The sequence below is a fragment of the Salmo salar genome, chromosome ssa20 (assembly GCF_905237065.1).
Source record: "Salmo salar chromosome ssa20, Ssal_v3.1, whole genome shotgun sequence".
NCBI lineage: Eukaryota > Metazoa > Chordata > Actinopteri > Salmoniformes > Salmonidae > Salmo > Salmo salar.
This window is the reverse complement of record NC_059461.1, coordinates 72,714,381-72,728,970: the sequence shown is the minus strand read 5'-3', so window position 1 is coordinate 72,728,970 and position 14,590 is coordinate 72,714,381. Positions and strand designations below refer to the sequence as shown.

The 14,590-nt window shown below is 55.8% G+C and overlaps 1 protein-coding gene across 1 annotated transcript in view; it reads left to right on the top strand.

The window, feature by feature from the left end:
* Positions 1-14,590, top strand: part of LOC106581294 (solute carrier family 12 member 9) — an 84,861-nt gene that overhangs the window by 56,458 nt on the left and 13,813 nt on the right. Inside the window, exon 11 of the mRNA XM_014163255.2 lies at positions 5,504-5,678. Within this exon, the coding sequence (XP_014018730.2) occupies positions 5,504-5,678 (175 nt within the window). The remainder of the gene's footprint in view (positions 1-5,503; positions 5,679-14,590) is intronic.

Genomic DNA, 14,590 nt, shown 5'->3' with positions numbered 1-14,590 from the left:
TCTTGCATTACTCATATCACATGTATATACTGTATTTTATACTATCTATTGCACCTTGCCTATGCCACTCGGCCATCGCTCATCCATATACTTACATGTACATATTCTCATTCACCCCTTTAGATGTGTGTGTATTAGGTAGTTGTTGGGGAATTGTTGGATTACTTGTTAGATATTACTGCTCTGTCGGAACTAGAAGCACAAGCATTTCGCTACACTCGCATTAACATCTGCTAACCATGTGTACAGTTGAAGTCGGATGTTTACAAACACTTAGGTTGGAGTCATTAACTCGTTTTTCAACCACTCCACAAATTTTTTGTTAACAAACTCTAGTTTTGGCAAGTCGCTTGTGTCATGTATAAAGTAGATGTCCTAAGTAATTTTTCCAACAATTGTTTACAGACATATTATTTAACTTATAATTCACTGTATCACTATTCCAGTGGGTCAGAAGTCTGCAAGCCGAAGAATACCATCCCAACCGTGAAGCACGGGGGTGGCAGCATCATGTTGTGGGGGTGCTTTGCTGCAGGAGGGACTGGTGCACTTTACAAAATAGATGGCATCATGAGGTAGGAAAATGATGTGGATATATTGAAGCAACATCTCAAGACATCAGTCAGGAAGTTAAAACTTGCTCGCAAATGGGTCTTCCAAATGGACAAAAACCCCAAGCATACTTCCAAAGTTGTGGCAAAATGGCTTAAGGACAACAAAGTCAAGGTATTGGAGTGGCCATCACAAAGCCCTGACCTCAATCCTATAGAACATTTGTGGGCAGAACTGAAAAAGTGTGTGCGAGCAAGGAGGCCTAAAAACCTGACTCAGTTGCACCAGCTCTGTCAGGAGGAATGGGCCAAAATTCACCCAACTTATTGTGGGAAGCTTGTGGAAGGCTACCTGAAACGTTTGAGTTAGTTAAACAATTTAAAGGCAATGGTACCAAATACTAATTGAGTGTATGTAAACTTTTGACCCACTGGGAATACGATGAAAAGAAATAAAAACTGAAATAAATAATTCTCTCTACTATTATTCAGACATTTCACATTCTTAAAATAAAGTGGTAATCCTAATTGACCTAAGACAGGGAATTTTTACTAGGATTAAATGTCAGGAATTGTGAAAAACTGAGTTTAAATGTGTGTATGTAAACTTCTGACTTCAACTATATGTGACAAATCAAATTTGATTTGGCTTCATTTTTCTATGATAAACATTAGGAATATGGCCATGCATTGTTCTTGCAAAAAATACCTTGCTTTTTTTGTTGTAAGCTCATTTACTTGTGTGTTTGCCAGCCAAATAGCGTTGCACTTCGGTTGTCATCTGATGAAAATGAAGCTATATTCTGGCTCAACTGTTCTGGGGAATTATGCTAAGCTTCACAACTTAAAATAATGTGACGGGTAAAATGAACACAATCAGCTTCATCTCTTAACATATTGCACACGTTGAAAGTAGCTGCAAATATAAAAATGTATGGAAAAACTTCAAACAAATAGTTTCAATGGTATTGGCAGTATTGAAAAATCACCCTGTGGCTATTTCCAAATACCCCGGGAATATGGTATATACAATATACTGCCCAAGCCTATCATCCCGAAGTATTTGTATATTTGTCCTCTATTCTACGAGCCTTTTGCTCTAGGGGGGTCGTGTTGCCAGGTGGGACCGTTGCCAAGGGGACGGTTGCCAGGGCAGTGAAGTGCCAGGAGCCACTTAACTTATTGAGCCTTTCTCCACTGCTTCCCCTCTCCTCCCTATCCCTCCCCCATCCCCAGGGAGAGAGGGAAACACGAGGAACGCGGAGACACTTAGTTTAAACTAACTTGTGTGTGTGTGGAGGGATTATGATGGTGCATGTTTTGGCAGTGCTCAGTATGGATCGGTGCCAACTGGGTGACATTGAGGAAAGACATAGAAGAGGAAGGGATTCATGTGATAAAGGCAAGGAGATATAAACTGTAGTCTTGAGGGATGGGGATAGTATTGAAGGAGTGATTGACATGAAAGAAAAAGACATGGAGATGAGTTTCTAGATGGGCGGATAGAAAATAATGTCGAAGTTAAGAAAATATGCAAATGCAATGACACGGGGATAGGGTGGTGAGAAAGAGAGGAGGAGGGATTGAGAAAATATGTGATCTATCAGAAGACCGTGATGGATCACAAGAGAGGGTGATGGAGAGAGACGGAGTAAGTGACAGATGGAGTGGTAGATGAGTGGAGGAGGCAGAAGCACGTTGACTCCAGGAACTCTCTCTGTTTGGCAGATACTTTGATAATGATTATAATGATGATAATGTTTGTTATTATGAGTGTTTAGGATTCTCATCATTAGCAGTATGTACACACACGCACGTACTCTCACAGAAACATACATACACACACTAATTATTCACATGAGGTTGTCTGGTCAGAAGCGGTTTCAGTAAACCGTGTATCATAGCGTTTTAATTTTTTTATACTTTTGTTAGATCAGTAATTAGGGAGATGGGATACTAAGTGAAACCTAGATTCGACTACACGTCTTACACATATCCAGTCATGCCCCTTCAGTGATCACACCAAGGATGTCATGCCCCTTCAGTGATCACGCCAAGGAAGTCATGCCCCTTCAGTGATCACACCAAGGAAGTCATGCCCCTTCAGTGATCACGCCAAGGATGTCATGCCACTTCAGTGATCACGCCAAGGAAGTCATGCCCCTTCAGTAATCACGCCAAGGAAGTCATGCCCCTTCAGTGATCACGCCAAGGAAGTCATGCCCCTTCAGTGATCACGCCAAGGAAGTCATGCCCCTTCAGTGATCACGCCAAGGAAGTCATGCCCCTTCAGTGATCACACCAAGGAAGGGTGGAAGGAACATAATGTTTTCAGAGGTTTTTAATAGGCCCATTGTCTTGAATATCTGTAGGTTGGTGGCCATTTGGACCTAGTATTTGCTAATTATTTATATGGTTGGTTAGGTAACAGGAATTAATATAGGATAGGCAGGTTTACGTTCCAGACTTGGAATGTTTCAACATTAGTCTTGTAGATATAATTACAGCTCTGTGATTTTATGTAATGAGAATATGGCGGGAGGTCATTCCATAATGACAACTGTCTCTTCATGACCACCACACACCCCTCCTACACACTCCCTGGTCTGCAGTCTCTGCCACAGTCTCATGTCTTAATGGGATTCTGATTCTGGATCCAATTTGTTTCTGCAGTGGTGGAATCCTGATCAGACCACAGACAGACACACGCTCACTCTGCAGACAAGGGGCGTTGTGTGGGATGTGCACAGGAACACATGTCAGAAGAAAGTAAAGGAAGGGTTTTATGCAGCGAGAGTGGCCAACTTAAGCCATGTACACCATGGTTTCTAGTTGCCAGTGGTAACCGGATCTGTTTGTGATTTAGCCAACTCCTCTGTGGTTTGTTGTTATACCATACATATACATAATGTACAGTCGGGGCCAAAAGTTTTGAGAATGACACAAATATACATTTTCACAAAGTCTGCTGCCTCAGTGTCTTTAGATATTTTTGTCAGATGTTACTATGGAATACTGACGTATAATTACAAGCATTTCATAAGTGTCAAAGGCTTTTATTGACAGTTGCATGAAGTTGATGCAAAGAGTCAATATTTGCAGTGTTGACCCTTCTTTTTCAAGACCTCTGCAATCCGCCCTGGCATTCTGTCAATTAACTTCTGGGCCACATCCTGACTGATGGCAGCCCATTCTTGCATAATCAATGCTTGGAGTTTGTCAGAATTTGTGGGTTTTTGTTTGTCCAACCACCTCTTGAGGATTGACCACAAGTTCTCAATGGAATTAAGGTCTGGGGAGTTTCCTGGCCATGGACCCAAAAATATTGATATTTTGTTCCCCGAGCCACTTAACACTTTTGCCTTATGGCAAGGTGCTCCATCAAAGCATTGTTCGTCACCAAACTGTTCCTGGATGGTTGGGAGTTTTTATTCATGGCTGTGTTCTTAGGCAAAATTGTGAGTGAGCCCAATCCCTTGGCTGAGAAGCAACCCCACACATGAATGGTGTCAGGATGCTTTACTGTTGGCATGACACAGGACTGATGGTAGCGCTCACCTTGTCTTCTCCAGACAAGCTTTTTTCCGGATGCCCCAAACAATCGGAAAGGGGATTCATCAGAGAAAATGACTTTACCCCAGTCCTCAGCAGTCCAATCCCGGTACCTTTTGCAGAATATCAGTCTGTCACTGATGTTTTTCGTAGAGAGAAGTGTCTTCTTTGCTGCCCTTCTTGACACCAGGCCATCCTCCAAAAGTCTTTGCCTCACTGTGCGTGCAGATGCACTCACACCTGCCTGCTGCCATTCCTGAGCAAGCTCTGTACTGGTGGTGCCCCGATCCCGCAGCTGAATCAACTTTAAGAGATGGTCCTGGCGCTTGCTGGACTTTCTTGGGCGCCCTGAAGCCTTCTTCACAACAATTGAAGTGCTCTCCTTTGAAGATCTTGATGATCCAATAAATGGTTGATTTAGGTGCAATCTTACTGGCAGCAATATCCTTGCCTGTGAAGCCCTTTTTGTGCAAAGCAATGATGACGGCACGTGTTTCCTTGCAGGTAACCATGGTTGACAGAGGAAGAACAATGATTCCTAGCACCACCCTCCTTTTGAAGCTTCCAGTCTGTTATTGAACAAAACATGCATGTATTGTATAACATAATGTCCTAGGGTTGTCATCTGATGAAGATCATCAAAGGTTAGTGCTGCATTTAGCTGTGGTTTGGGTTTATGTGACATATGCTAGCTTGAAAAATGGGTGTCTGATTATTTCTGGCTGGGTACTCTGCTGACATAATCTAATGTTTTGCTTTCGTTGTAAAGCCTTTTTGAAATCGGACAGTGTGGTTAGATTAACGAGTCTTGTCTTTAAAATGACTATTTTATAGTCATATGATTGAAAAATTTTAGTTTTTGCATTTTTGAGGTATTTGAATATCGCGCCACGGGATTACACTGGCTGTTGAGTAGCCCACCTAGCCCATAGAGGTTAAAGCCCACATTAACACATTGTTATATTAACAGTATTGCACTTTTCATGTAGTCTACTTTTGGCCAGCTAATAGCCTAACCATCGATAAAGCAACATTTTGGCCAAAAATGTAATTCCTGTTCCGGCAGGATTATTTTGCTGTGACAATATAGGTCAAATTATGATCCTACAACCATGTTGCTACCAATTAGCATTCGAGTCCTGATAACTATTGTGTGTGCAGTATAGATCATTGGTTCCTAACCATGGGTAATAGGACCCCTGGGAGTACTTGGCCTATCTACAGGGGGTACTTGAAGGCTCATGAGACCATAGGCCTACTGGTAAAATGTTTGAGGGGGTACTCCGGGCAGAGCAAAATTCAGCTAGTGGTACAGTAACCGAAAAAAGGTTTGGATCCACTGCTATAGAGAATACAGTATACAGCTCTGTTGTAATGTAACTCTCGCTCTCTCCCTCCAGGTGCGTAAGTACCTGTTGATGTTGGACGTGCGTAAGGACCATGTGAAGTTCTGGAGACCCCAGGTGTTGCTGATGGTATCTAACCCCCGTAGCAATGTAGGTCTCATCACCTTCATCAACGACATCAAGAAGAGTGGTCTCTATGTCCTGGGACATGTACAGCTAGGAGACCTGGGTAAGAGAACACACGGAGACGTTGGCTTTTTAAGAATAAAGAAGCATTTTACGTTTCCCTTCCATTATTCTCCCAGAGTGGCTGAATACCTCCGTCATCCATCACAGTTCAGGCTTGTTGGTGAATGTCTAGTGGAATTGTGTTAGACTGGGTTGATGTCAAACCAATGTTTGAAGAAGTATGTCTCTGACTTGGCTAGTACAGTAACTAAAGTTATATGTGTGGTAAGCCAGGCTGCTTACCAGTGTGTGAAGTTTATTTGTTCATGGAAATGGTTTGCTCTGACAGTGATTGCTCTCTCGCGTGCGTCTCGCTCTCTCTAACTCTCCTACGCGTCTCGCTCTCTCTCTCTCCCTCCTACGCGTCTCGCTCTCTCTCTCTCCCTCCCTCCTACGCGTCTCGCTCTCTCTCTCTCCCTCCCTCCTACGCGTCTCGCTCTCTCTCTCTCTCCCTCCCTCCTACGCGTCTCGCTCTCTCTCTCCCTCCCTCCTACGCGTCTCGCTCTCTCTCTCCCTCCCTCCTACGCGTCTCGCTCTCTCTCTCCCTCCTACGCGTCTCGTCTCTCTCTCTCCCTCCTACGCGTCTCGCTCTCTCTCCCTCCTACGCGTCTCGCTCTCTCTCTCTCCCTCCTACGCGTCTCGCTCTCTCCCTCCTACGCGTCTCGCTCTCTCCCTCCTACGCGTCTCGCTCTCTCTCCCGCCTACGCGTCTCGCCTCTCTCTCTCCCTCCTACGCGTCTCGCTCTCTCTCTCCCTCCTACGCGTCTCGCTCTCTCTCTCCCTCCTACGCGTCTCGCTCTCTCTCTCCCTCCTACGCGTCTCGCTCTCTCTCTCTCCCTCCTACGCGTCTCGCTCTCTCTCTCCCTCCTACGCGTCTCGCTCTCTCTCTCCCTCCTCACGCGTCTCGCCTCTCTCTCTCCCTCCTACGCGTCTCGCTCTCTCTCCCTCCTACGCGTCTCGCTCTCTCTCTCTCCCGCCTACGCGTCTCGCTCTCTCTCTCTCCCGCCTACGCGTCTCGCTCTCTCTCTCCCGCCTACGCGTCTCGCTCTCTCTCTCCCGCCTACGCGTCTCGCTCTCTCTCTCTCCCGCCTACGCGTCTCGCTCTCTCTCTCTCCCTCCTACGCCTCTCGCTCGCTCTCGCTCTCGCTCGCTCTCTCTCGCATCTCGCTGTCTCGCTCGCTCTCTCGCGTCTCGCTCGCTCTCTCGCGTCTCGCTCGCTCTCTCGCGTCTCGCTCGCTCTCTCGCGTCTCGCTCGCTCTCTCGCGTCTCGCTCGCTCTCTTTCTCCCTCTCGCGTCTCGCTCGCTCGCTCTCTCCCTCTCGCGTCTCGCTCTCTCTCTCCCTCTCGCTCTCTCTCTCTCTCCCTCTCGCGTCTTGCTCTCTCTCTCCCTCTCCCTCTCGCTCTCTCTCTCCCTCTCGCGTCTCGCTCTCTCTCTCCCTCTCGCGTCTCGCTCTCTCTCTCCCTCTCGCTCTCTCTCTCTCTCTCCCTCTCGCGTCTCGCTCTCTCTCTCCCTCTCGCGTCTCGCTCTCTCTCTCCCTCTCGCGTCTCGCTCTCTCTCCCTCTCGCGTCTCGGCTCTCTCTCTCCCTCTCGCGTCTCGCTCTCTCTCTCCCTCTCGCGTCTCGCTCTCTCTCTCCCTCTCGCGTCTCGCTCTCTCTCTCTCTCTCGCGTCTCGCTCTCTCTCGCGTCTCGCTCTCTCTCTCTCTCGCGTCTCGCTCTCTCTCTCCCTCTCGCGTCTCGCTCTCTCTCTCCCTCTTGCCTCTCGCTCTCTCTCTCTCTCCCTCTCGCGTCTCGCTCTCTCTCTCGCTCTCCCTCTCGCGTCTCGCTCTCTCTCTCGCTCTCCCTCTCGCCTCACGCTCTCTCCCTCTCGCGTCTCGCTCTCTCTCTCCCTCTCGCGTCTCGCTCTCTCTCTCTCCCTCTCGCGTCTCGCTCTCTCTCTCCCTCTCGCGTCTCGCTCTCTCTCTCCCTCTCGCGTCTCGCTCTCTCTCTCCCTCTCGCGTCTCGCTCTCTCTCTCCCTCTCGCGTCTCGCTCTCTCTCTCTCCCTCTCGCGTCTCGCTCTCTCTCTCCCTCTCGCGTCTCGTTCTCTCTCTCTCCCTCTCGCGTCTCGCTCTCTCTCTCCCTCTCGCGTCTCGCTCTCTCTCTCCCTCTCGCGTCTCGCTCTCTCTCTCCCTCTCGCGTCTCGCTCTCTCTCTCCCTCTCGCGTCTCGCTCTCTCTCTCCCTCTCGCGTCTCGCTCTCTCTCTCTCCCTCTCGCGTCTCGCTCTCTCTCTCCCTCTCGCGTCTCGCTCTCTCTCTCCCTCTCGCGTCTCGCTCTCTCTCTCCCTCTCGCGTCTCGCTCTCTCTCCCTCTCGCGTCTCGCTCTCTCTCCCTCTCGCGGCTCGCTCTCTCTCTCTCTCTCTCGCGTCTCTCTCTCGCTCTCTCTCTCTCTCGCGTCTCGCTCTCTCTCTCTCTCCTCTCGCGTCTCGCTCTCTCTCTCTCCCTCCTACGCGTCTCGCTCTCTCTCTCTCTCTCCTCGTCTCGCTCTCTCGCTCTCTCTCTCTCCCTCCTCGCGTCTCGCTCTCTCTCTCTCCCTCCTACGCGTCTCGCTCTCTCTCTCTCCCTCCTACAGCGTCTCGCTCTCTCTCTCTCCCTCCCTCTCGCGTCTCGCTCTCTCTCTCTCCCTCCTACGCGTCTCGCTCTCTCTCTCTCTCCCTCCTACGCGTCTCGCTCTCTCTCTCTCCCTCCTACGCGTCTCGCTCTCTCTCTCTCCCTCCTACGCGTCTCGCTCTCTCTCTCTCCCTCCTACGCGTCTCGCTCTCTCTCTCTCCCTCCTACGCGTCTCGCTCTCTCTCTCTCCCTCTCGCGTCTCGCTCTCTCGCTCTCTCCCTCTCGCGTCTCGCTCTCTCTCTCTCCCTCTCGCGTCTCGCTCTCTCTCTCCCTCTCGCGTCTCGCTCTCTCTCTCCTCTCGTCGCGCTCTCGCTCTCTCTCTCTCTCTCTCCTCTCGCGTCTCGCTCTCTCTCGCTCTCGCTCTCTCTCCCTCTCGCGTCTCGCTCTCTCTCCCTCTCGCTCTCGCTCTCTCTCCCTCTCGCGTCTCGCTCTCTCTCTCCCTCTCGCGTCTCGCTCTCTCTCTCCCTCCGCGTCTCGCCTCTCTCTCTCCCTCTCGCGTCTCGCTCTCTCTCTCCCTCTCGCGTCTCGCTCTCTCTCTCCCCTCTACGTCTCGCTCTCTCTCTCTCCTCTCGTCTCGCTCTCTCTCTCCCTCTCGCGTCTCGTCTCTCCCTCTCGCGTCTCGCTCTCTCTCTCCCTCTCGCGTCTCGCTCTCTCTCTCTCGCTCTCCCTCTCGCGTCTCGCTCTCTCTCTCCCTCTCGCGTCTCGCTCTCTCTCCCTCTCGCGTCTCGCTCTCTCTCTCCCTCTCGCGTCTCGCTCCTCTCTCTCCCTCTCGCGTCTCGCTCTCTCTCTCCCTCTCGCGTCTCGCTCTCTCTCTCCTCTCGCGTCTCTCTCTCTCGCGTTCGCTCTCTCTCCCTCTCGCGTCTCGCTTCTCTCTCTCCCTCTCGCGTCTCGCTCTCTCTCTCCCTCTCGCGTCTCGCTCTCTCTCCCTCTCGCGTCTCGCTCTCTCTCCCTCTCGCGTCTCGCTCTCTCTCCCTCTCGCGTCTCGCTCTCTCTCTCCCTCTCGCGTCTCGCTCTCTCTCTCCTCTCGCGTCTCGCTCTCTCTCCCTCTCGCGTCTCGCTCTCTCTCCCTCTCCGTCTCGCTCTCTCTCTCCTCTCGCGTCTCGCTCTCTCTCCCTCTCGCGTCTCGCTCTCTCTCCCTCTCGCGTCTCGCTCTCTCTCTCCCTCTCGCGTCTCGCTCTCTCTCCCTCTCGCGTCTCGCTCTCTCTCCCTCTCGCGTCTCGCTCTCTCTCTCCCTCTCGCGTCTCGCTCTCTCCCTCTCGCGTCTCGCTCTCTCTCTCCCTCTCGCGTCTCGCTCTCTCTCCCTCTCGCGTCTCGCTCTCTCTCTCCCTCTCGCGTCTCGCTCTCTCTCTCTCCCTCTCGCGTCTCTCTCTCCCTCTCGCGTCTCGTCTCTCTCTCCCTCTCGCGTCTCGCTCTCTCTCTCCCTCTCGCGTCTCGCTCTCTCTCTCTCCCTCTCGCGTCTCGCTCTCTCTCTCCCTCTCGCGTCTCGCTCTCTCTCTCTCCCTCTCGCGTCTCGCTCTCTCTCTCTCCCTCTCGCGTCTCGCTCTCTCTCTCTCCCTCTCGCGTCTCGCTCTCTCTCTCTCCCTCTCGCGTCTCGCTCTCTCTCTCTCCCTCTCGCGTCTCGCTCTCTCTCTCTCCCTCTCGCGTCTCGCTCTCTCTCTCTCCCTCTCGCGTCTCGCTCTCTCTCTCTCTCCCTCTCGCGTCTCGCTCTCTCTCTCCCTCCTTCGCGTCTCGCTCTCTCTCTCTCCCTCCTGCGCGTCTCGTTCTCTCTCTCTCCCTCCTGCGCGTCTCGCTCTCTCTCTCTCCCTCCTGCGCGTCTCGTCTCTCTCCCTCTCGCGTCTCGCTCGCTCTCTCCCTCTCGCGTCTCGCTCGCTCTCTCGCGTCTCGCTCGCTCTCTCCCTCTCGCGTCTCGCTCGCTCTCTCCCTCTCGCGTCTCGCTCGCTCTCTCCCTCTCGCGTCTCGCTCGCTCTCTCCCTCTCGCGTCTCGCTCGCTCTCTCCCCTCTCGCGTCTCGCTCTCTCTCCCCTCTCGCGTCTCGCTCTCTCTCCCTCTCGCGTCTCGCTCTCTCTCCCCTCTCGCGTCTCGCTCTCTCTCCCCTCTCGCGTCTCGCTCTCTCTCCCCCTCTCGCGTCTCGCTCTCTCTCTCCCTCTCGCGTCTCGCTCTCTCTCCCCTCTCGGCGTCTCGCTCTCTCTCTCCCCTCTCGCGTCTCGCTCTCTCTCTCCCCGTCTCGCTCTCTCTCTCCCCTCTCGCGTCTCGCTCTCTCTCTCCCCTCTCGCGTCTCGCTCTCTCTCCCCTCTCGCGTCTCGCTCTCTCTCTCCCCTCTCGCGTCTCGCTCTCTCTCCCCCTCTCGCGTCTCGCTCTCTCTCCCCCTCTCGCGTCTCGCTCTCTCTTCCCCTCTCGCGTCTCGCTCTCTCTCTCTCTCTCTCGCGTCTCGCTCTCTCTCCCTCTCGTCTCGCTCTCTCTCCCTCTCGCGTCTCGCTCTCGCGTCTCCTCTCGCTCTCCTCTCGCGTCTCGCTCTCTCGTCTCCTCTCGCGTCTCCCTCTCGCGTCTCCCTCTCGCGTCTCCTCTCGCGTCTCGCTCTCGCTCTCCTCTCGCGTCTCGCTCTCGCTCTCCCTCTCGCGTCTCCCTCTCTCTCTCCCTCTCGCGTCTCGCTCTCTCTCTCCTCTCGCGTCTCCTCTCGCGTCTCCCTCTCGCGTCGCCCTCTCTCGCGTCTCGCCCTCTCTCGCGTCGCCCTCTCGCGTCGCCCTCTCGCTCTCTCCCTCTCGCGTCTCGCCTCTCTCTCTCCCTCTCGCGTCTCGCTCTCTCTCCCCCTCTCGCGTCTCGCTCTCTCTCCCCCTCTCGCGTCTCGCTCTCTCTCCCCTCTCGCGTCTCGCTCTCTCCCCTCTCGCGTCTCGCTCTCTCTCCCCCTCTCGCGTCTCGCTCTCTCTCTCCCCTCTCGCGTCTCGCTCTCTCTCTCCCCTCTCGCGTCTCGCTCCCTCTCTCTCCCTCTCGGCGTCTCGCTCTCTCTCTCCCCTCTCGCGTCTCGCTCTCTCTCCCCCTCTCGCGTCTCGCTCCTCTCTCCCCCTCTCGCGTCTCGCTCTCTCTCTCCCCTCTCGCGTCTCGCTCTCTCTCTCCCCTCTCGCGTCTCGCTCTCTCTCTCCCCTCTCGCGTCTCGCTCCTCTCTCCCCTCTCGCGTCTCTCTCTCTCTCCCCCTCTCGCGTCTCTCTCTCTCCCCCTCTCGCGTCTGCTCTCTCTCTCCCCCTCTCGCGTCTCTCTCCCGTCTCGTTCTCTCTCTCCGTCTCGCGTCTCTCTCTCTCTCTCCCGTCTCGCGTCTCGCTCTCTCTCTCCCTCTCGGCGTCTCGCTCTCTCTCTCCTCTCGCTCTCTCTCTCCCTCTCGCGTCTCCCTCTCTCTCTCGCGTCTCTCTCGCGTCTCTCTCGCGTCTCTCTCTCTCTCTCGCGTCTCTCTCCGTCTCCCTCTCGCGTCTCGTTCTCTCTCTCTCCCTCCTGCGCGTCTCGCTCTCTCTCTCTCTCCCTCCTTCGCGTCTCGCTCTCTCTCTCTCTCTCTCGCTCTCTCTCTCGCGTCTCGCTCTCTCTCTCGCGTCTCGGTCTCTCTCTCTCTCGCGTCTCGCTCTCTCTCTCCCCTCTCGCGTCTCGCTCTCTCTCTCCCTCTCGCGTCTCGCTCTCTCTCTCCCTCTCGCGTCTCGCTCTCTCTCTCCCCTCTCGCGTCTCGCTCTCTCTCCCCCTCTCGCGTCTCGCTCTCTCTCCCCCTCTCGCGTCTCGCTCTCTCTCTCCCCTCTCGCGTCTCGCTCTCTCTCTCCCCTCTCGCGTCTCGCTCTCTCTCTCTCCCTCTCGCGTCTCGCTCTCTCTCTCCCCTCTCGCGTCTCGCTCTCTCTCCCCCTCTCGCGTCTCGCTCTCTCTCTCCCCTCTCGCGTCTCGCTCTCTCTCCCCTCTCGCGTCTCGCTCTCTCTCCCCCTCTCGCGTCTCGCTCTCTCTCTCCCCCTCTCGCGTCTCGCTCTCTCTCCCCCTCTCGCGTCTCGCTCTCTCTCTCCCTCTCGCGTCTCGCTCTCTCTCCCCCTCTCGTCTCGCTCTCTCTCCCCCTCTCGTCTCGCTCTCTCTCTCTCTCGCGTCTCGCTCGCTCTCTCTCTCGCGTCTCGCTCGCTCTCCTCTCTCGCGTCTCGCTCGCTCTCTCCCCTCTCGCGTCTCGCTCTCTCTCTCTCGCGTCTCGCTCTCGTCTCGCTCTCTCCCTCTCGCGTCTCGCTCTCTCCCTCTCGCGTCTCGCTCGCTCTCTCTCTCGTCTCGCTCTCCCTCTCGCGTCTCGCTCTCGCTCTCTCCCTCTCGCGTCTCGCTCGCTCTCTCTCTCGCGTCTCGCTCGCTCTCTCTCTCGCGTCTCGCTCGCTCTCTCTCGCGTCTCTCTCGCGTCTCGCTCGCTCTCTCTCGCGTCTCGCTCGCTCTCTCTCTCGCGTCTCGCTCGCTCTCCCCGTCTCGCTCGCTCTCTCCCTCTCGGCGTCTCGCTCGCTCTCTCGCGTCTCGCTCTCTCTCGCGTCTCGCTCGCTCTCTCTCTCTCGCGTCTCGCTCTCCTCTCGCTCTCTCTCTCCCCTCTCGCGTCTCGCTCTCTCTCTCCCCCTCTCGCGTCTCGCTCTCTCTCCCCCTCTCGCGTCTCGCTCTCTCTCCCCCTCTCGCGTCTCGCTCTCTCTCTCCCCTCTCGCGTCTCGCTCTCTCTCCCCCTCTCGCGTCTCGCTCTCTCTCCCCCTCTCGCGTCTCGCTCTCTCTCCCCCTCTCGCGTCTCGCTCTCTCTCCCCCTCTCGCGTCTCGCTCGCTCTCCCCCTCTCGCGTCTCGCTCGCTCTCCCCCTCTCGCGTCTCGCTCTCTCTCCCCCTCTCGCGTCTCGCTCTCTCTCCCCCTCTCGCGTCTCGCTCTCTCTCTCCCTCTCGCGTCTCGCTCTCTCTCCCCCTCTCGCGTCTCGCTCGCTCTCTCTCGCGTCTCTCTCGCGTCTCCCTCTCGCGTCTCCCTCTCTCTCTCCCTCTCGCGTCTCTCTCCCTCTCGCGTCTCTCTCTCTCTCGCGTCTCTCTCTCTCTTCCGTCTCCCTCTCGCGCGTCTCCCTCTCGCGTCTCCCTCTCGCGTCTCCCTCTCGCGTCTCCCTCTCGCGTCTCCCTCTCGCGTCTCCTCTCGCGTCTCCCTCTCGCGTCTCCCTCTCGCGTCGCCCTCTCGCGTCGCCCTCTCGCGTCGCCCTCTCGCGTCGCCCTCTCGCGTCTCCCTCTCTCTCTCCCTCTCGCGTCTCGCTCTCTCTCTCCCTCTCTCTCCCCCTCTCGCGTCTCGCTCTCTCTCCCCCTCTCGCGTCTCGCTCTCTCCCCTCTCGCGTCTCGCTCTCTCCCCCTCTCGCGTCTCGCTCTCTCTCCCCCTCTCGCGTCTCGCTCTCTCTCCCCCTCTCGCGTCTCGCTCCCTCTCCCCCTCTCGCGTCTCGCTCCCTCTCCCCCTCTCGCGTCTCGCTCCCTCTCCCCCTCTCGCGTCTCGCTCCCTCTCCCCCTCTCGCGTCTCGCTCCTCTCCCCCTCTCGCGTCTCGCTCCCTCTCCCCCTCTCGCGTCTCGCTCCCTCTCCCCCTCTCGCGTCTCGCTCCCTCTTCCCCTCTCGCGTCTCGCTCCCTCTCCCCCTCTCGCGTCTCTCTCTCTCTCCCCATCTCGCGTCTCTCTCTCTCCCCCTCTCGCGTCTCTCTCTCTCTCCCCCTCTCGCGTCTCTCTCTCTCCCCCTCTCGCGTCTCTCTCTCTCTCCCCTCTCGCGTCTCTCTCTCTCTCCCCCTCTCGCGTCTCGCTCTCTCTCCCCCTCTCGCGTCTCGCTCTCTCTCCCCCTCTCGCGTCTCGCTCTCTCTCCCCCTCTCGCGTCTCGCTCTCTCTCCCCCTCTCGCGTCTCGCTCTCTCTCCCCCTCTCGCGTCTCGCTCTCTCTCCCCCTCTCGCGTCTCGCTCTCTCTCCCCCTCTCGCGTCTCGCTCTCTCCCCCTCTCGCGTCTCGCTCTCTCTCCCCCTCTCGCGTCTCGCTCTCTCTCCCCCTCTCGCGTCTCGCTCTCTCTCCCCCTCGCGTCTCGCTCTCTCTCCCCCTCTCGCGTCTCGCTCTCTCTCCCCCTCTCGCGTCTCGCTCTCTCTCCCCTCTCGCGTCTCGCTCTCTCTCCCCTCTCGCGTCTCGCTCTCTCTCCCCTCTCGCGTCTCGCTCTCTCGCTCTCTCCCCTCTCGCGTCTCGCTCTCTCCTCTCGCGTCTCGCTCTCTCTCCCCCTCTCGCGTCTCGCTCTCTCTCCCCCTCTCGCGTCTC